At 31.7% G+C, this 22329-nt stretch overlaps 1 protein-coding gene across 1 annotated transcript in view; it reads left to right on the top strand.

Annotated features, from left to right (window-relative positions):
* Positions 1–3921: 3921 nt before the first annotated feature.
* Positions 3922–22329, top strand: part of LOTGIDRAFT_169498 (hypothetical protein) — a gene marked incomplete at both ends in the record, with an annotated part of 28475 nt that continues 10067 nt past the window's right edge. Inside the window, 3 exons of the mRNA XM_009067787.1 lie at positions 3922–4046; positions 9134–9185; positions 14467–14589. Of these exons, the coding sequence (XP_009066035.1) occupies positions 3922–4046; positions 9134–9185; positions 14467–14589 (300 nt within the window). The remainder of the gene's footprint in view (positions 4047–9133; positions 9186–14466; positions 14590–22329) is intronic.

The following is a 22329-nucleotide window of genomic DNA, read 5'->3' as shown; positions in this document are numbered from 1 at the left end:
AACCTGGTCACTGTGAACAAAATGGACATAATCCATTGATATTGTGGTCTAACTATTTGTTTTATTAGCTGATTAAATAAATGACCTCTACCCTTATCACTTTTCAAAATGATAATTAGACAAAGGATGTTGTCTACGAGTAATTTTATTGAGCCAGTAGTCTTGTGGTAAGGAAATGGCAATCCTAACTACCAGTGATAATGTCTAGACTATTATCAGGTTGTTTTAAAAAAGATAAAATAAAAGGATGGTTGTTGGTAGGGAAGACATTGACCAGGTGTATGGCCTTACACTTTTCTTCTTTTGATCTAGGGAAACTATTTATCACTTTAATTCACTGCTAGAAAAATGGCAGGGTTGTGTACATGATGGTGAGTGAGAGTGCATATTTCATTCTCAGTAGCAGATTTTGTTTATTTTAGTAAGACTCTGGTAAATTGGCCTCCATTGTTTTGACCGCTCTCTTTTCTTCTCTAAATCTATTTGATTAATTTGAACGTGGTCCAGTAAAGGTTCTGTCATGTTTACTCTGTTTTTTTTTTTCTCAAATTGTTTTTCTTTTTTGGAAGGATTCATTCTAAATTCAGTTGCCTACTGAGTAATTATCAACTTAACACATGATAAATAAACTTATCAAATTGACATACAGTATTGCATATGTATTAAGAACTGAAAATAGAAAGATTCTTGAAATTTTCATCAGCTTCCAAATCCAATCAACTTTTCCTATCATGTAACACTTGTAATCTGCAAAAAAATTTTACACAGGAGAGAAATTTTGAAGAATTTCTGTTGACCCTTAAAATTTATTTCATTGTTTAATTTGAATTGAGCAATTTTTTTTTCCTAGGTCTTGACCTTGAACCAAACGCTTCACCTTGACCTTTTGTAAAAGATGCTATTTAGGGAGTGTATTGTAACTGAAAACTCAAAATGTCATCATCTCAGCTCCCAAAAGTTATTTCATTTAGAGAGGCCATACCGTACCTTTTATTTTTGATTTTCAAACGAGTTACAAATACTGAAATTCAGCTTTCACCTAATGAAGCAAGAATATTTGATCATATCTTAGAAGGTAGTTTGATTTAGTTAATATTGAAGTTGACTGACTTATTGGGTTTTTTATAGAATGAAATGACAAAAAGTGATGGAAAAACACATGTTTAAAAGGTGAAGATGACACACCCAAACTATATGACCTTTATAGGAAGTGAAAGTTATGTTTAAGATTAGGGAAGGCTTGAGTCATATACCTAAAACTTATTAAATGTTTCCTCTAACACAGTCATGATAGGAGGTACTTGAAAAACTCATCATGTTTTTCTGAAACTCTTTGTACGGTACCCAGTACCATGGTTAGGGCTTCTTCTCAATGTCAAGCTATTATGAACTGTGTCAAATACCTTGACTGCAATAGTCTACAATCCAATCAGATTGCTGCAATTACAAACTTCCTTAATGCAATGGTCAAGGTATTGAACACATTTCGTAAAGGCTTGACTATGTGAAGATACAATGTTCAATTTAAAATTTTCACAAAGGCTCCAAAAACTGTTGGCAGCTTGGCACAAATCAATTGTCTTAAAGTAACCAATGCCACATAATTCACTTTGTTAATGATTTAGTTATCTTTTTGTGACATTTTCAAAATAGTTCATACTTATTATAAAAAGGTTGCATTAGAACTACTGAGTTAAAGAAGATTTAGTTTGTAACAGGTGTTCAGTACAATTACAGGTGTCAAATTAACTAGAAGTGTAATCATGTATACTGCTGCATATTGATATTTCTAGAATTCTAGATGCATCTATTCACTTTCTCTATATATAAATGTCCTTTCTATATATCACAGAGTAAGCTTCTTAATATATTCATTCAATCACAGATAATTCTAGACACACATGGATTTAAAGAATCAAATTGCAATGGTGAACTGTGAACACTATTACTGATTAGCTTAGCTAAAAAAAATTCCTGTTTCTGAGACTGAAGAATGATTGGTAAAAAAAATGGTGCATCTGTCCCTTTAAGATTATTTGTAGTGAGATATTCTCATCTCTGTTTTCCGTGTAATTTATTCATCAACATCCAGTCTAACTTCATATCATAAGAAGAAAGAAGGAAATGATTAGAAAAGAAACTTATAATGTGAGGGAGTTATAGTATTAAAAATAAACAGTGGATATATTTAGATTATTTGGCTGTCATCCAGTCATTACCAGAGTATTTTTAGATTGTGCACCACAGCAGTTGCCTTCATTTATTCTGAATATGTTTTCATTCATCCTTCATGATGAACAGGTTATTTTCTATATGATGTCATAGGGTAAATGAGGAAAATAAAGAATCTATTGTTATAGATTATTAATGAGATGATCTCAGTTTGAGTTGTGAATTGTCCTTATTGAAGACATTGTTTCTTACCAGATCATGCTCACTTGTTGCCACTCTGCAACTGGGTTTTTCAACATAGACAATAATGATTATTTGCGTATTTGTTTTGATTTAAAGGGACAGCTTAGCTGTTTTCAGGGTTGATTTTATTCTTGAATATATGTAATTAGTCTTCAGAAGTGCCAGAAATATACGAAAAATTTATAACTCCTTCAAAATAACCTTGCTAGTCATTCGGATGTGACAATAAACCGAGGCCCCATGTGCTACATACAGACTGTGCGCATTAAAGATCCCTCGACAGATGAAAATTGAAAAAGAGCAGGCTAATGCTGATGTCCTGGCAAAATTTCCTTCATTGTACCCTGCATGGCGTTGCCCGTCTTCATTAGCCCACATGGTGCAGAAAAGTAGGATGTAAAACTCCTTTTCATTCCATTTCATTTCAAAATAACCTTGGAAAATCTAGTCAACTTTCAAACACAGATAATTTTGGACACATGTATTTTAAGGCTTTGAATTTTGACAGTGAACTGTAAACACTATTACTGATTTACTTTGCGTACAAGCTTTTTTCCAAATATCAACACTCCATTGTGAGTGTATCTTTAAACATTGGCTAGTCCATGTATATAATTAAACATAGGAAAATCAATGAAGCATGATATATAGATATGTAATACACATGTATATTGACTAGGTTAAAGGTAAATATGAGGTCATTATCTGAATATATCATATTTATTAGTAAACATTATTAATAACCAATCATATAATACATACCGGTACTAGGTTTAATACAGGATCTCTCAGTTACTTATGACATTATTATAGTGTACTTATTTCCTTTTGTCTCATGAGAAATTGGACTTCAGGTCAGTTGCTTAACTTTTAGCTTTTATTTAAATTTTGGACATTTTTCATTTTAAAATTTGTTTTGTAGTTTGCTGGCGGTACCCGTATATTGTTATGGATTTTTGATTAAAATTCAGAAATATTAGCTTTCGATTAAATTTGGACCATTTGAATTTGTTTTGTTTAGTGCTTTTTGCTCTAGATGATTTGAGCTTAATTTTTCCAGTCTGCATTATTTTCCAGAATGGGAATATAACTTACTGTTCCTATACAATTAAGCAAAAATGTGGAAGATCTGTTACATTCAGATTGTGTTATGTGCATTTGAAATGTTAACATTCTAAAAATGAGTGCAGTAACACTAGTAACGTTTGTAATTTTGAAAAGTGATACAGTTGGCTGAAATTGGACTCTATTGACTGTCAAATCAAGTATTAAAACAGCTTTAAATATCTCTTTTAATCTTCTTAAATTTTTTTTTATTTTCAAACCTTTTGGTGCATCCAAGAATGAGAACTTTAAATATTGAACTTGGACTGTCAGTCAGGAATTTTAAGTTTTTGTTTTCAACGCATTAGGTGAATTACTGTATCATTGTCATTGTCAAGTATAGATTGTCGACAGAGGATGTTTCATGTATTTTCTGATGTTTTTCAGGGTCGCCGCTCCAAGATGGCCACGGTAGGAGAAACTGCACCGATCAGTAATCATACCATTGACCGTTCAACAAAGGCTAAAGTAACATTAGAAAACTATTTCTCTAATCTTGAAGCACATCATGCAGAAAGAGAAAACAGGTGAGTTGGATTTTGTTTTTATTTTAGTATTTTGTCTTGATGGAAATGGAAGAAAAAACACCTGACAATTCCAATGCCAACATGTCATGATGATGGCATGAATTTAGAACCTTTACAGTGTACTGGTATTGTCTGGTGAAGAATCAATATCAGGTGACTGACTATGCTGGCTCACCATGACTCCAAAAATTACTGTGTAAGCTTTTTCAAAAGCTTGTTTTTATCCTATTTATGGGCTTATGGCTCTTTCATATTTGGAGTCTTATAATAATCTGTTCCATGTAGTCAGTCGACTCCCTTATCAGTACCCTTATTTTAATGAGGCTGATGCTTGAATTGCATGGTTAAAAGCTTACTGTATTTCAATGTTATATTAAATACTAGAGCTTATCTTAAAAATTTGCAGGGATCCACAGTGGCTCAGTGAGTTAGACACTTGCTCGCTAACCTGAAGATCCAGGGTTCAATCCTGGCATAGTTCAAGACGTTTTTGGGGATATTTTTCCCTTTTTTTTATTTTTCCTGATTTTATTTTCTGTCCTTTATCCATGAACGAATATTTTAATGTAGCTTGGTTTGAAAAGTTAATTTCCATAAAACAGACTATTTGGAATTCATTATAGAGAATTCTGTCAGCTCAAATGGAATTTTTAGTTGACTTAGAATGTTCTCCATTGTCAAATTAGAGCTAATACAAACTTCTTGAATGTCAAAATTATTTGTAATATTCAAATCCCATGACAGTATTTCATGTAAATCAATATTTTCAATTCATATCATTTTATTCGTTGTATTTTTTCTGCGTGATGAGTCAGACTTTAAGAAAACACAAATTTGACCAGATTATGAGTTTTTAGTCAATTTGAGAAGTGATGAAAAGGTGATAATTTGAATTATCTATAATGTCACATGGTGCCTATTGCTTCAATGTTCTTTTTGAATTTTGAATTTAAACTTTTACAATAAAAGTCTGAATAGTTTGTAAAATTGTTATATATAGGAAATTGAAAACGTTGGAAGCTCTGCCACATATCATAGTGTTATATGGTGGCCAGTTAATATTTAAAGGGACAGGTGGCCCATTTTTTTGACCAATCATACTTAAGTCTCAGAAACTCGAATTTTTTAGCTGAACTTATCAGTAATAGTGTTCACAGCTCACCAACAAAATTTGAGCCTTCGAATCCACATGTGTCCAGAATTATCCGCGTTTGAATGTTAAAATGATGACTGACTCTGTGATATATAGAAAAGATATATATAGAAACAGTGAGTAAAATTCTAATTTGAAGTAATTTTAAAGGAATTATGTGATTTTCTTCTATTTCTAGTATTTCTGAAGATTATTTACTTATACTCAAGACTAAAATCAACCCCATAAAATGGCACATCTGTCCCTTTAAGTGCATATATTGTGTACTATTCAAAGCCTGTATTGTTAGTGTTTGTTTATAGTTTTGGATGAAACTTATTATATATTTCCAATCATAAAAATGAAATGAACCTTTATCAGCTATATAAATAACTAAGCTTATCTATTTTTTTATAAGCTAGTCATTTGACATTATTCATGCAAAAATACTAAATTACCACAGTGTTCAGTTTAAGGAAAGGTTGAGGCCATTAATGTTAAAAGTCTAGTTACACTGTCAAACTTCTCAAGAAAATTGATCTAGTGAAAAACAATGTGTAGGCTGACCAAATGTTTGAGATGACCTAGTATTCACAGTTTTGTTTATCAACAAACAATTGGTATAGTCCTACCAATTCCCAACAACCACCCTAAATTTGTTTGTGAACATGTTTCCATTTTGTGGCCAGCCATCTCTCAAGTTCCTGTTTCCTTATCATCAATTGGAATACAGTTTTTTTCTTGAGGCATTTCTGTTAGATCTTTTGTAGTTGAATCTACAAAGACAGGGTTCAACTGTTCATCAAATATTGGCACATTTTTTTTTTTAATGGTATTTAATATGAAATTTTAAGGTGTAAAAAAATTGAAATAATATGCAAGTTAAAAGGACAGATGCGCCATTTTAGAGGGTTGATTTTAGTCGTGAAATATGTAAATCGTCTTCAGAAGTACTAGAAATGTATGAAAATAGCATAATTCCTTCAAAAATACTTCAAACTAATTTACCAACTGTTTATATTTTTTCTACATATCACAGAGTATCTTAAAATGATTAGTCGTCATTTTAATAGTCCAACGTGGATAATCTTGTACACACGTAGATTTGAAATCTCAAATTTTGACAGTGTACTGTGAACACTATTACTGATTGGCTTAACTAAAAAATTTCTGTTTTTGAGACTAAAGTATGATTGGTGATAAAGAGAGGAGCATCTGTCCCTTTAACAAGTTTAACAAGATTTTAGTTTGAAATTGTATTCTTATACCTTAAATATGAATTAGCAATCTTGTTTGTGAACACAATAAAGACTACAGTTTTCATCCAATTTAAATGAAATTTGGTGTTAATATTTATAATGATGAGATCTTGGACAAGTTCGAATTTGGCTATTTTTCGATAATTGGTTTTTGAGTTATTGCCCTTGATTTATGAAAAAATTGTCAAAAATTTGTTTGTGCACATAATAGAGTACAGTTTTCATCCGATTTAAATGAAATTTGGTATGATCATTTAAAATGATCAGATTTTAGTCAAGATTAAATTTGACAATTTTTCGATCAACGGAATTTGAGTTATTTCCCCTACCTTAAATATGAATTAACAATCTTTATGGCTACAAATCACATTTTTTAACAGCAAAGTTGGTAACCAAGTTGCACTAAAATGTGTATGTGTTTCAATATTTATAACAAGGTGACAAGTTTGACGTCAGTATACATAGACTTTGAATCAATATTTGACAGGAGTTTTTTATGTAGTGAAATTGATAAGTGAATATAAATACTGATCAGTTACAAATTACTGATTATTTATATAAACCACACTTAATAACTTGCTCGTATCTTAATATTTTGTTCCTTTTTTTTTTCTGTGGGTAACTTCACTTGTCATTAATATAGTCAACCACTAATATTCAATTATAGGAAGAAAATCAAAAATTTTTTTTCAAAGCTTTGATAAGTTTGTTTCAGAAGAGGAGATTCACAGTCATTTTTATACGCCCACATCTCTCTATGTGGACGTATATTGTCGGCACCCCTCTTCGTCCGTCCATCAACATTGCTTGTAAACGCTCTAAAAACTAGATTTTTTGATGGAATCAAATGAAATTGGGTATGTGTATACATATTCATAAAACGAAGATCAAGTTCGAATTTGAGCTATTTTTGACCATTAGAAGCAGAGTTATTGCCCTTGCCCCAAAATCTTGAATATTTACCATCCGCATGTCTTGGTGGGCGTATATAGCTGTGGTCCACTATCTTTTGTGTGTGATGGCCAATGTTCTCGGAAAACTTCTGTGGCAGAGGGGAGATATATTGTTAAGTATATTTAAATCCTTAATTATTTGATCAACTTTATTTACAATTTGACATTATGTCATAAAGAAACCTGCTTGAAGGAAACCAGAGTTAGTGATGTTGATTGAATTCTGAAATTGATAAGAATAAAAATCCATACAAGCGAGACAATTCCTTTAATCTCGATCTCATCCAAAGTATAGCAAAATCCCAAAAAAAGTTGTACGGTATTGGACTCCTAAAGAGAAGTACCATCGGGTATAATATCATCTCAAATTGTCAAGACAAACTATTCCTTTAAAGTGAAATATCAATATTATTGTATTTATAGATTAGTAAAGATGAGTTCTTTGGGGACATAAATCACATTTCATGCTTTATTTTGACTTTTACATGACCATTAATTACTTTTTGTCAAATATTATTGACAGTTAATAGTTTATATGTCTATTTGAACTTGAGGATTACCTTTGAACTGCTATCAGGTGTTTGAAAAAATTATTAGGTGATAATTAAGATTTTTTATTGGTTTTTTTCTCTGTAATATGGTATCATTGAAAGGTTAAGCTTCTTTTAATTCTTCTTAATTGAGAGTTAAAGATCCTATGGCAGTTTTGTATTAGATTAGTATTTTAGTAGTGCTGATGTCTTGCCAATTTCCCTCATTGCAAACAGCAAGGTATCCCAGCACTAGGATGTCAAATGTATTTCCATTTCCTTACATTATTAAATAGATAGTAAAGATGTCTGTGTTCAAGCAAGGTTTCAGAAAAAAATTCAACCAATGAGAGATTTTTTTTCCAAATAAGCTTTCAGGTTTGGTAAGCAGTCACAGGGGCACAGATATTTTAAGCACAACAGTAAGATACACCTTCTCTTAATAGGCACATAGTCATCTAGGCACATGTAGGTTATTTAGGCACATGTAGGTTATTTAGGCACATGTAGGTCATTTAGGCACGTGTAGGTTATTTAGGCACATGTAGGTCATTTAGGCACATATAGACAAGCCTAAAAAGAGAGTCCCTTAATGAAAATATGACATTCTGATGAATATTAGAGTTCCTAAAAAGTAAATATTTGCTTGATTGAAGGTTTGCTTATAAAGTACTGTATCTAACTGATTTGTGTTTAAAATATTTGTGGCTAAATGACAGTAAACATTTAGATTGATTGATTATGTTGCATATTTCAAAAGCTCTGACATGTAACTAACATGTGATACTAGATAACCAATTCAGGATATTGTTTGGCTAAATTCAACTTCCTTATAATGACCTTACTGAGTACACTTAGTACTCATAGACAAAGGAATGGAAATTGAAAGTTCGTGGGATACGCACGTAGTCATCTTTGTAATGTTGTTAACCAGGTGATAAAATGTTGTGACAAAAATTTTTTTTTTGTATTGTGGACACTGTCCAATGCACCTTCCAATTTTCAGTGGATCTTGCAGATGCACTTAAACTTTGACACACTTTTTGCAGAAGTTGCTAATTATATCACAGGGTAATTGCAAGATATGCAGTTAGCTGATTGAATTGGACACATTTTTGTTGTGAAGAAGTCCCAGGTACAATCCCTTCAATCTTGATTTCAGATACAGTCAGTAATTAGTCTAATTGACCTTTTTTCTGGTTTGTTTTTTCAGGTATAGGTTATTAGAACAATCTATGGAAGAAGAAGGGCTTTCAGCAGAACAAGTAAGTTTTCAATTTTTTCTTCAGTAAAGGTGCCCTCACACCATAGCAATCACCAGCTGAATATGATTGCGAATATGAATAGCTGTTAGTGTTTCAAACATGACTCTCATGCAACTGAGTTATAAGTTTGGAACCCATGGCCACTTAATTTTTTGCAACCATATGCAACAGGTAATCTTTGTGGTGTGAGTGCTTCTTTGATGTTTATATTGGTGTGATTAGAAAAAATACATTTACCAATGATATTTTGACTTTGAATTTTATTAAGATGCTGTAAGTGTGAAGTGTGGTAGCCCTGAAAAATAAATCTTATCTTATTAAGATTTTATGTTCGATTTTCCAGCACTTTCTATACCTTTCTTCTAATAGCTCTTAGAAAACTGTGACATTAAAGATGTCTTAGGACAATCTTGTGACTTCCAGAATTTTACAGCAATTTCTGGATTTTCATTGAATCATGGAATCTGAGTAATTGCTGGTTTTTGTCCAACCTGAACACACCAACAACTGAAAAAAATGTTGCTGCTAGCTCAACTTTCAACCATAAAGTGGAACTTGTCACTAATCTGTGCAATTGGAATCAGTGAACGTTCATTTATTCCTATGAAATAAATTTTTGGGACACTTGGCTCATATTGACTTATAATTTCAATTGCCAGTAGATCAAAGTCCACCTTTAGTAATTTTCAAAAGGTGATAAGTAAATATAGTACTATTATAAGGACTATTATAACACACCAGATATAGATTAGTATAATATCTTTCACGTCAACTGTTACAATAATTGATTTTTGATTAACTAGGCGATAAATAGTCCATACATCTGGTATATAATTGAAATAAAACCTGGCAGACTTTTGCTATCTTTCAACAATCATATCGTTCATATTACATGTCATATATCGTTTAATGAGATTTTACTCTATGCATATTTTATGTGATATTATACTGATATATCAATGATGCTTTGAGTCCGTTTATACTTCATACCAAAAGCTGCTTCTTCTACCTACGTCATCTGTTCTCTATCACAGTGCTCAGTATGTCCATTTAATACACATGTACTTGTGTATTTGTTAAACATAATCAAATTTTTCTAAAATTTAGTTTTTTCTATCTACCCTATTTTTCCGTATTTATAATGCACAGTTTTTACCCCAAAATGGGCCTCTTACAGAAGGGGGTGCACATTATACACACAGTGAAATAAATCTTTTTTTCCCTTCAAAAAATTCTGCAAATCGATGTTGAGGATCCGCCATTTTGTCTTCCTACATTGCCTTGTTGTTGCGTTTTTACATTTGGGAGAATCAAATCAACTTAAAAATGAAATGAATGGAGTTGTACGTAATCCACTTAGAAAAAGTTTAGATCTAATGTCAATGAATCTAATAAGAAATGAATGGAGTTTTACATCCCGCTTTTCTGCACCATGTGGGCTAATGAAGAAAGGCAAAGCCATGCAGGGTGCAATGAGGGAAATTTTGCCAGGACAGCAGCATTAGTCTGCCCTCTTTCGATTTCCAACTGTTGAGGGATCTTTAACATGCACAGTCTGTTGCAAACGGGGCCTCGGTTTATTGTCCCATTCGAACGACTAGACGCTTTTTCCATGTCAGCCTCTCTTACCTGCATCACTGACAGGGGGAAACCGGGTTGAAAAATCTGAAGGTACAATCTCGAACTACGCCGGAATTGAACCCTGGACCTTCAGGTTAGCGAGCAAGTGTCTAACTCACTGAGCCACTGCGGCTCCCCGATAAGGCAATCAGGAGTAGAACAAATACTTTATTGAAAAATTGGAATAGCTAGCTAGTTTTCTTCTGTTAATCTTCTATATATTTCATTGGATCTAGAACTACATAATTCACAATAGTTACAATTTAGTTACTTGCCCAATGGGTTAGTTTAAAATATTATGTACTGATAGACTCTAGGTTGTTATGTTCGTAGCATACGATATCCTTAAAGGGACAATTGCACCATTTTTTGGGATTGATTTGAGTCTTGAAAATATGTAAATTATAGTCTTCAGAAGTACTAGAAATGTAAGAAAACCGCATAATTCCTTCAAAAATACTTCAAACTAGGAATTTTTCTCACTATTTCTATATATGTCTTCTCTGTATATCACAGAGTATCTTAAATTGAAGAGTCGTCATTTTAACATTCAAATGCAGATAATTCTAGACACACTTGGATTTGAAGGCTCCAATTTCGACAGTGTACTGTGAACACTATTACTGATTAGCTCAGCTAAAAAAGGTCACTTGACACTACAAGAAGGAAGTTGACACAATGCTTCAAAATTAAGCAATAAGAACCCCACCCTGTACTATATTAGCAAATAGAGATATATAGGTCATTACAATATAGTATAGTAGAGCCAGTAACTTGTTGATTTTATTTATTTACATGTATTTCTGATATGTAATCAGTATATCATTAAAGATCAAAGTGGTTATTAACCCTTAAAACATTTCAAGTGGTCACAATTCAAATACACATTCTTTTCAATGATAATATAATCATTTTGTGTAAATGATAAGTATTTTGAGAGAGGGTTGTTGATAAACAGTGTAGAGTAAGAAATGCTAGAGTCTATATCAGAAGGATATTTTGACTCTCTTTGGCCAAACATTTTATGTTTTTGATTGAAGTTATCCCCAGAAAAAAAGGAAACATTTTAGATCGTCTGTACTTACTTGCCAAACATTCTAATCTAAAGTTCAAGAAATTTTTGGAAAGTGTTGGCAATTAAAACAAAATCATTATTGAGTTCACTTTCAACTATGTTTCAACCTAAAAGTGCCCTCACACCATACCGAATATCAGTTGCATATGGTTGCAAATTATGAATGATACCCAGATGAAAAGAGAACAGTCGGCATTTTTGGGGATTGATTTGGGTCTTTATTGTGCTCTAATAGTCTTAAGAAGGACTAAAATGCACGAAAATCACATAATCCCTTCAAATGTACCTCAAACTAGAAATTTCACTTGTGTTTTCTATATATGGCATAGTCTTACTTAAATTCGAGTCAAATTTTTAACTTTCAAATGTGAATAATTATGGATACACATGGATTTGAAGGCTACAAATTTGACGATGAGCTGTGAACACTATTACTGATTATGTAAGCTTAAAAAATTCCTGTTTCTGAAACTAAGGTATGATTAGTTGAACGGATAGTGAAGGTGCTTCTTTAAAGTAAAATCTCAGAGAAAAAGGTTAAGTCGATGAATCTAATTGGTTAAAAACCATATCCTCCACGTATCAAAATTAACTATGCTAAATCAAGATGGCATTTAGATTAAAACGAAACATTCAGATCAAAAGGTTATGCTTGTTTTCAATTGGTTTACAATAATCGTAATGTAATAAAAAACTAATCATAATAAGGCTGTTAATTAGTTTGATCTTTATACAAAGGTAGATGTGAGTTATCTGCCCCACCCTAGCAACCACAGACAACATCAATTAGTGATTGAAGTCAGAGTTGACATGTAATATGTTATACTAAAAATACATGTAATTCAGTCTTTGTTGTTGATTTACTACAGAAAAAAGCTTCTTACATATAGGTCTAAAAATATATACATTGTAAAGTTTTTTTTAACTTTTTTTCTGAAGAGCATTTACTCACATACACTGATAAGAGAAAAATTCTCTCATGAGCCACTACAATGGGTGTGTCACCAGGCAGGGTATGCTTACTCTTCTAGACACCTGATACCACTTTTCTAGACACCTGAATCCTCTCTTCTAGACACCTGATACCACTTTTCATTGTGAAATACTTAATTCATTTATGATTGATATACTTCCTCATGTGAAAAGTTCATTAGTTGCTACCAATGTCTGCCAGTGTGTTATTTGGATTTTGGGTTTCGTTTTGCGGTTAGGATCGTTAGTACTTGGCTTATTTATATTTACCTATAGATTCAAAATTGTTATATTTGTATTTTTTGAAGTATCTTTTAAAACTTCTTCAAGACTGAATTATTAATAATCAGATCAAGTTTGTGGCGTACCTGTTTATTTTCTCATGCACTAAACATGTGCCTATTTCTTTTTGAAATTTTTTTTAAAAATTTTACTTTCCTTTACTATTGCGTGGGATAGTGAAAATTTAAATTTGTTTGAAGCGGGAAAAAGTATACTAGTAGATAATCATATCATTCATGTTTAAATTCTAAAGATATTTTTAAGAATTTTTCTTGACGCTTTTGTAATATAATTCAAACCCATCAAGCGTAGAAACTTTATACAAAGTACAGCTGAAAAGATTCAATGGTGCAAGAAAAGAAATAAAACTTTGAAAAAAATATGTGTTAGCTTATTCAAAAAAAAACCCTAGATGATAGACTATTTTGTGGTGGGACTTGATTCCAGATAACTCTCTAACAAATTTACATACTATTATGGATATACCACTCCTTTCTTTAATTTTAGTAACTTTTCAATTCACATACAAGAATCTTTATCATTATCTTTATGTATTCTTGATAAAGATTCCTGTATGTGAATTGGAACATTGTTAAATTAAAGATAGGAGTAGTATATATCCATAATAGTGTTTATTTTCTAATATTACGTCTACTTCTAAATATTATTTAAAGAATATAAGTATGAAACAATTTATATTCTCTACAGATAACAAGTAATCGCTTTTTTTTTTTTTATTAGTCCAGAAGCATTGGTTCAAGAGTTAAAAAAAAAAATTCTCTTTGATTGTGGCACTACACCAGTCATTAGATTTTCATTTTGATTAGTGATACAGTAACGTATAGCTGAAATTTGATGTTGTCAGCTAATAAAACAAACATTTGCATGAATAAATCCTTTAAGATTGGTTTCCTAATTTTTTAGAGTCAAATTTAGCAAACTATTATCATGTATTCTTAATCATATCATTGTGTCCTTATTGCATATAATTAAGAGTCTTAACCAATCATAAATGCCCATGTATATATCTGGATAAACATAAAAATACTTTTTGACCTTTCTTGATCGGTCACTCATCGGAATTCTGCTGGTAATTCTCTTCTAATTTTGCTAATTATGAATTAATTATGGACATAATTAAAAATATAATTGGTATTTTTCCAAGAACACCTCTACTATCATAATGAAAATAAGGGAACCCATCTTTCAAAGCTCTCGAACTTTATGTGATAGTGATTTAAGATTTGATCTTTCTAATTATCCATTCTGAAAATGGAAAAAAAAATTATGACTTGCTCAAAGATGGTCAAGATGATTTTTTTTTTTTTTTAGAAAAATGAAAGAAGACAACAACATGCAACCAAAGAAACAGAATTTTTACGTTTAAAAAGATCTCGATTAGGTGTGGATGATTTCTCACCATTAAAAGTGATAGGAAGAGGCGCATTCGGCGAGGTAAGTTAGTTTATATTTCTAACACAGGACAGACCTACACTGAACTTTGATTTCAAGATTTCCTCTTCAAATCATACTGGAACTGTTAAAATCTGCTTTGAGGAGAGCTTAAACCAAGTCGCAAGCGTGAGGAACTAGCTGAGCTAAGCATTTCTATCAGTGAGTTACTTTTTTTTTTACCTCATCTGGCAGCTTAGATATCCACACATGGTGAGTTTTGAGGCAAGCAGGCAGCTCAGCTAGTTCCTGCAGTAGGCTTGAGAATAAAATGATTTGTAATCAGAAACAAAAATACATAAATGCAGTGAACAAATTTCAATACATTGATACTTCTATAGACTTCTACAGCCCAATATATTACAAATCTGTTCCATTATATTCTTAATGAGATAAATAATGTAAAAACTTTATTCAAAGTCAAAACAACCAATAATGACTCATTGCTAGTCTGCTTTTAAACTGAATTTTATAGTAAGATATAAGGTGATGATTTTACATGATTTAAATTATGTTCATTCAACTAGATTATATTGATACAAGCCTAGTCTTATCTTCTTTTATAATATACAGCGTCTTCTTTTAATAATACATGTTTGTAAAATATGAAGATAAGCACATACAAACCATTGTATGTAATATTCATGATAATAAATTCAACACTTGGAGTCATGCTGGCTCAGTGAGTAACACGCTTGCTTGCTCGCTTGGTTCAGGGTTCTATCCCAGCATAGGTTGAGAAAATATCTTTGGATTTTTCAACCTTTTATTTTCGTGATATTGGGCTGACATGAAAAACGTATCTAGTTGTTTGGATGGGACAATAAACCGAGGCCCTGTATGCTACAGGCTGTGCACGTTAAAGATCCCTCGACTGTTGGAAATCGAAAAAGAGCTAACCAAGGTCCAAGGGTGAATCCCTGCATAGGTCAAGATAATATCTTCCGACTCTCCAAGCCTTTTATACGGGACAATAAACCAAGGGCCAGTTTGCTACAGGCTGTGTACATTAAAGATCCCTTGACAGTTGGAATTCTAAAGCAGACTAATGCCGGTGTCCTAGCAAAAGTTCCTTCATTGCACACTGCCTAATGTTCCCTGTTATCATTCGCTCAGACAGATACATACACAAGTATTTAGATGGGTGTGTTTTTGTTTGTGGATTTCTTTGAATTTATGATGTGGTAAACTTGTCAAGATAAAATTGACAATAATTCTGACAATGTGAAGCCTATTAAATATTGTTAACTTATGATAAGAGACCAACTATTTCCTGCATAACTATTGACATTATAATTGTATTTAATAAACACATTCATAAAATTACACTGGATAAAGATATTTAGATATTGTTTTTGTTGAAAATATTAACCAGTATCATTGGTAGATTATGACTGCATTTGAGTGACTTGACAAGGTATATAATGCGCCCTATCAGAGAAGAATCTTTTTTTCCTGGTATTTTTTTTTTGACAAATAAGTGAAAACTTGATGTAATTTCTCTTTCACACTTGGTCCTCATCTGGTATGATACCTCATCCTGATAAATTTGTCCATAATTTACATTAAGGTATTAAATGCCGAAAGATAAGCTCTCTAACAAAAAGGTAGAAAAAGTCCACATTGTGTCAAAATGGCAGACAATAATAATAATTTGCAGAAGATGTGGTAATCTAGGCATGGTATACTTTTCCATATACTGGTTAGACCTGTTTAAGACCACTTGTGTCTGAAGTGTCAGTTCCTGATCAAATTGTGCTTGGCCAGGCACCCATTTGTAAATATCAAAGCTTGCTGTAAGCATTGCCAGATATGGTTACTCAAAATTAAAAAGTTGTAAAAAGGGGTATTAGATTTGAATTTGAGAAGATATTTTGACACCTGAATTTTTATAATCTCTTGTAGCTGGTTAATGGAAGCATTATGAAAAGTGATCCATAGATCCATATCATTTTTTATGAGTTTTTGTACTGTTTGCATGGGCAAGGATTTGTAGATTTTGAGGGTCCACCCAGGATTAACCAATATTTGCTTTTTGTTTGCTATCATAATATATGAATACTACTGAAATAGATATCAATTAAGTTCTTTATATAGCTTGACATAAAATCGTACCAAACCTACGCCCTATTAGATATTTAAAAGAGTTTAATATGGTCTGATTTGTAAAGATCAAGTGCCACATTTAGAAGTCTGTTGTTCAGCTAGATTTATGATTGTCAAGTCTTTTTATTGGGGTTTGATAATAAACAAACATAGCCAAGTGAATGTTATAAAGATAAGAAGAGGTTTGACCTTAGTGATCAGGTCTATATTATTGATTTTAATCTGAAATTTTTATCAATTGGCTTTTGTTCATAAAAAATGATTGTCATATTTGCAGAATTTAATACAATACAATATTGAACCTTTTGAAATTTAACATTAGGTGTATTATTTGGTAGAGATTATGGTGATTGAAAGTAACGGGTTACTGTTCAATAAAAGGCACTGGCACAGGGTTTAAGTTTTGATTACAACTATTGTGGTGTTAATATTATAGTAAAATTAGTAAAAGAAAATAATTTTGAAGGACCGAACAAAATTTATAATTAATGATAGAGATAAGCATTACATTTATTAATAAATTTGAAAAAAATCTAAAAAATAATGTATGAATGTCACAGAGCAGAAAATGAAGATTCATGAACACCGAACAATTGTTACTGGGTGGCATTTTGCTAAGCAAAGGCTGCAAGGTTGTGGTATATAGGCCTTGAAGAAGTTCAATTCATGTTAATATTTCACAGATAGTGGTCTTTTCATAATCATAAGGTATTTATAATATGAATTTAAGATGCTGGTACACACATTTTTCAAAAAGGTTCAATTTTTCCTGTAATACCATCTTATCTCATTGCTTTTCAGTGCTTATCAAGCTAGATTAAATATTTGTTGATAATTTGTCAAATTCAGAGATGCTTATTGCATACAAATTTTTTCGGATTGTAAAGAGGTTTTCTACATTTTTTATGTGTATCAGGGACACTGATAGCATCAATCATCAGACGTCTGTGGTTCCTGCAATTGCACTAAAAGTAAGTGTTTGATGACATCACTAATTATTAAGGGCCTTATGTAATAAAGAATATTTTGTGATTAGTGATGTCATCAAACAGTGTGCAATGAGGGTAATTTTGCCAGGACAGTGGTATAAGCTTATTAATTTTAAATTTCCAACTGTAGAGAGATCTTTATAAAGGATCATATATAAAGATTTTTTGAATGATGAAAATAACCAAGTAAAATAAGGGTGACAATGAGTAGGTCACCAGGGAATATTAGGTGCTAGCTAGATGAATAGGACAAGGCCTGTCAGTGAGCTTATAGAACATAATGATTACAAGGCGTGTCTGCTATACTACCCTATGAAATAATAACACAGTTATTGAACACTTTAATCTATTCATCACTAAGGAAAATACATGTAAACATTTGCTTTTTCAGCTAATTAGCAGTTTTTTTGTGTAACTTAATCTTATTATTATTTGGTGATATATACTTGTTGCTAGGAATAACATTCTAAAATTAGCTCAAACAATAGATGAGATTTCTCCTGATTAAGAATATTGTGTCAATGAAGTATATCAGCTTTTAGTCAAGGCTTAAGCTTACTTAAAGGGATTGTAAAAAGGTTTTCTTTCAACTTTTTTTTGTGTGTCGAGAAAACTGATAGCATCAATTTGAATCGTTTTAATTTTCAATCAGATGTCTGTGGTTCCTGCAATTCTACTAAAACTAAGCATTTGATGACGTCACTAATCGTGAAGGGCCTTATGTGATAAAGCATATTTTGTGATTATTGACGTCATCAAGCTCTTAGATTTAGTGGAATTGCAGGAGCCACAGACATCTGAAATGGTGCTGATGAATGCTATCAGTGTCCCTGATACACAAAAAAAATTGGAAAACCTCTATCATATCTTCAGGGCAGCTTCAAACTATATTTGACAAAAATTGTCTACTTTTTGGACAGTACAATTAACAAATTACAATCTGCCTCTTATACCTTGACTACAATAGTCACTATTTTGCATCACGGTAGTTTATAAAGACAACGATTTGATTAGATTTGTACGCTAGTGAAAACAGCGAAATCAGTGAACTAGATAGAAAGACTGGCTGCATATGTAATCAATGCTTTTGGCAGCACACAAACCAAATAGCTTCATTTACAATCTTTCGTAATACAAGGTGCCTATTGCAGTCATGATGTAAGACGCAGTTAATAATAGCTTGACATTGTGAAGATGCAAGTACCTCTTGAGAGTTGAAAATAGAAAAGCAAGAGACTAATTGCACATTGCATAGAGTTATCCATCTTGATTAGCCCAATTAGAGCAGAAAAGTAGGAAAACTTCATTTCGATTGGAGAAAATTGTGCTGGTGAATTCAAACCTTGACTTGTCTTGTAGAATACTAATGTATTTTATTGACTTTTAGTAATAAGATGAAACAAGTGAATATTCTAGATAGAAAGTTGGCAAGCTATCAGCTCTGCTCTATAAATTATTTGTAATGTTATATATAGGGTAAAATCCTCAGGGGTTCTCTTTGAATTTCAATGAAATGCATTTAAATATGTCAAACATGAGACATTTACTTGTCAACTTTTCTGATTTCTGATTTAATTTAAAGGCAATGGATATCATACATGTGTTCCTATTTGATAAGTGTCGCTGATAGAGGTTTCTGCAAATCTTTTCTCAATCTTGATTTTAAAGGGATTGTAAAGAGGGTTCTAAACTTTTTAATATGTATTGGGACACTTAAAGTATCTTCTGGACACCTGATACCACTTTTCATTAGGATATACTTCCTCATGTTAAAAGTTCATAAGCTGCTACCAATGTTTCACCAAAATGTGCTTCAGATCATTGGTTTATTTATTTGCACAGTTCCAATTTTCAGTCAGACATCCGTGGTTCCTGCAATTCCAAATATAAAACCTTCTTTAACTAGGTCAAACTGCTTTAATTAACAATTAGTGCTCTCCGTTTTTAATTAACCCTTTGAAAACAAAATATTTTAGAAATATTTCCAGGTATAATATACAACATTTTGGAAATGAAAATTTTGCATACTGGCCCTTTAAAGTGATACTACGTCTTAAAATGAACATAAAATTGAATTTCTCAAGAATGGTCGATATGAGTATATATTCATCAGTATATGACCTTGTGTCATAAAGTTACAACAGAATCCCTGTAAAATCTAGAACATTTGAAAATTCATAAAAGTAAGTAATTATTGAAAAGTTCAAAATATTAAGCGTTTTTCATTAGTTTATTTCATTTTTATTAAGTTTTTTGGACTTGTGGGATTATATAAGGATATAATCAGGTATATCTACTGATGAACTTATTGGCCAAGTTTAAAATTTTATGTTTATTCTAAGACGTAGTATCCCTTTAAGACTTTGTTGGGTTTTTTTGCATATGTTATTGAAATATGTATACTTACTACTTACTAAATAAGATATACAATAGTAATATTATATGGGTCAAAATGTAAGGTAGATTTATCATGTGTTTTTTATATAACATATGTTATTTCCTGATATCATGTTAACTTGAGGGGCTTTCTATTGTTATAAACCTTCACCTCACTTAACCTCAATATCTTTATACAATCTTTATTATGTATAACCTCACCACATAGTATGGAAAACCAACTAGGATCAATAGAATAATTTAACTTTAATGTTTCTGCTTTTCTACATTCTATTAGGTAAATGAAATGTTGCAATGTCTTGCAGAGAGCAATCTGTAGATCTATTTTAAATGAAATGAAATGGATGGATTTTGCAGACAGGCAATGCCATGCAGTGTGCAATGATTGAAATTTTTTTTCAGTTAATTTTCATCTGTCAAAGGATCATTAACGAGTACAGTCTGTATCTTACAGGGCCTTAATTTATTGTCCACTTTGAACGATTTGTCTCTTTTTCCATGCCAATCCCTCAAATTTAAATACCTTTGTCAAGTAACCTTGTCCACAGTCCATATGCCAGGATTGGAGATTAGCTTTCTTCTTGTACCCTAAAGCAGGTTGGATGGACGGACTAATATGGGAAAAATCTAATTCCAGTGGAACAAAAAAACAAGGCCCTCTGTGCTACAAACTGTTCATGTTAAAGATTTCAGATACAACAATTGGAAATCTAAAAAGAGAAGATTGATTTCACAGACTTAGAAAGTTTTCCCCATTGAGCACATAATGAATCTCCATTTCACTTCTGTAATAGAATGCAATAAAATTTTTAGCATGAAGCCACCATTCTAACGTGTTTTGTATAAATTTTACATTTAAAAGAAAAACAATTCATTTAAAAAGATACCTTTACAGAATACATTAAGAGTAAAAAGTTGTTGACACTAGGTTTAGTGTGTGCATTTTGGAGGAATTAGCACTCCATATAGAATGCGAGTGTTATTGCCAAGTTAAATAAAAGGTTTATTTGAAACAATGGTCTAATATAAAACATGGGGGTGATCTCTTATTGTTTGATAAACAATGGATTATGTCAATATACATCATTAAGCCTGAAATTTCTATCTTAAAGCCTCTTGCACACTATATTTCTTTTTACTACAATGGCTTTTTGACGGAGACAATAGTTTCTGTTCCGTAGGTTTTTATACTTTCCGATTAATGTTTGTGAAATTTGTGCAACTCTGTGGCCACAATGGACACACCTTGTACAGTTAGTGAAATGAGAATAAAGTTCTTTGTGAAGCAAGGGCCTTTTATCATAAAACAAGAATTTTCATATTTGTACAGTCTTAAAGATGGGTTCCCTAATTTTCATTTATGAAAATGAAAATGCTAATGCTAATATGAATAGAAAATAGAGGTGTTCTAGTGACTTGGAAAAATACCAGTTTGTCTCACATGTTCATAATTATTTCATAATTTGCTGAATTAGAAGAGAATTACCAGCAGAATTCCAATGAGAGACCTATAAAGAAAGGGCAAAAAGGGTGACTCTTAGTTTTAGTGGAATTGCAGGAACCTTAGACGTCTGATTGAAAAATGACATGGTGAAAATTGGAATGGTGCAAATTGATGCTATTGGTGTCACTGATAAGCATAAAAATTTTAAAAATCCTCTTTACAGTCCCTTTAAGTTTTCTAGAATAAGGCTCCAGGTTTTTGACTGTAGTTATTACAATGAGATATATGTATAATCAGACAATGTAAGCTAATCTCCATTCTATAATTGGTTTAGCCTGAAAGAAAACTAACCTATTTCCTGCACCAAAATCAAAGTGGATGGGAATCTATAAAAGGTTCCAAGTCCCAGTTATGTCTGCTCTTTTTGTTAACATAGGTTTCAAAGATTTGCATATAGGCTCCATATTGAATCAGTTTTTCCTATCATACAATCATGGCATGTTAATTTGTTTTGAGCGATTGATATTGGATTTTATCGTCGTATATTATTTCAGTATAACCTAGTTTGTTATTGCGTAATGTAATGTATTGTAAACATTGCATGAATAAACAGCAATATATTTGTGTTTACGTAGTGTGGAAATATTTTTAACTTTTGTTTTTCAATATGATGCAATGAGCTTGTGAAATATGATTAAAAAATCAATATTCTTTTTAATAAAATCAGCCAGTCAATAGTTCAGAGAAATTGACATATTGATGTAATACCCGTAAATAATCATACAACAGATTAAAATTTTTCACATC

The sequence above is a fragment of the Lottia gigantea genome, assembly GCF_000327385.1.
Source record: "Lottia gigantea unplaced genomic scaffold LOTGIsca_86, whole genome shotgun sequence".
Taxonomy (NCBI): Eukaryota; Metazoa; Mollusca; class Gastropoda; family Lottiidae; genus Lottia; species Lottia gigantea.
This window is presented reverse-complemented; position numbering and strand designations above follow the sequence as displayed.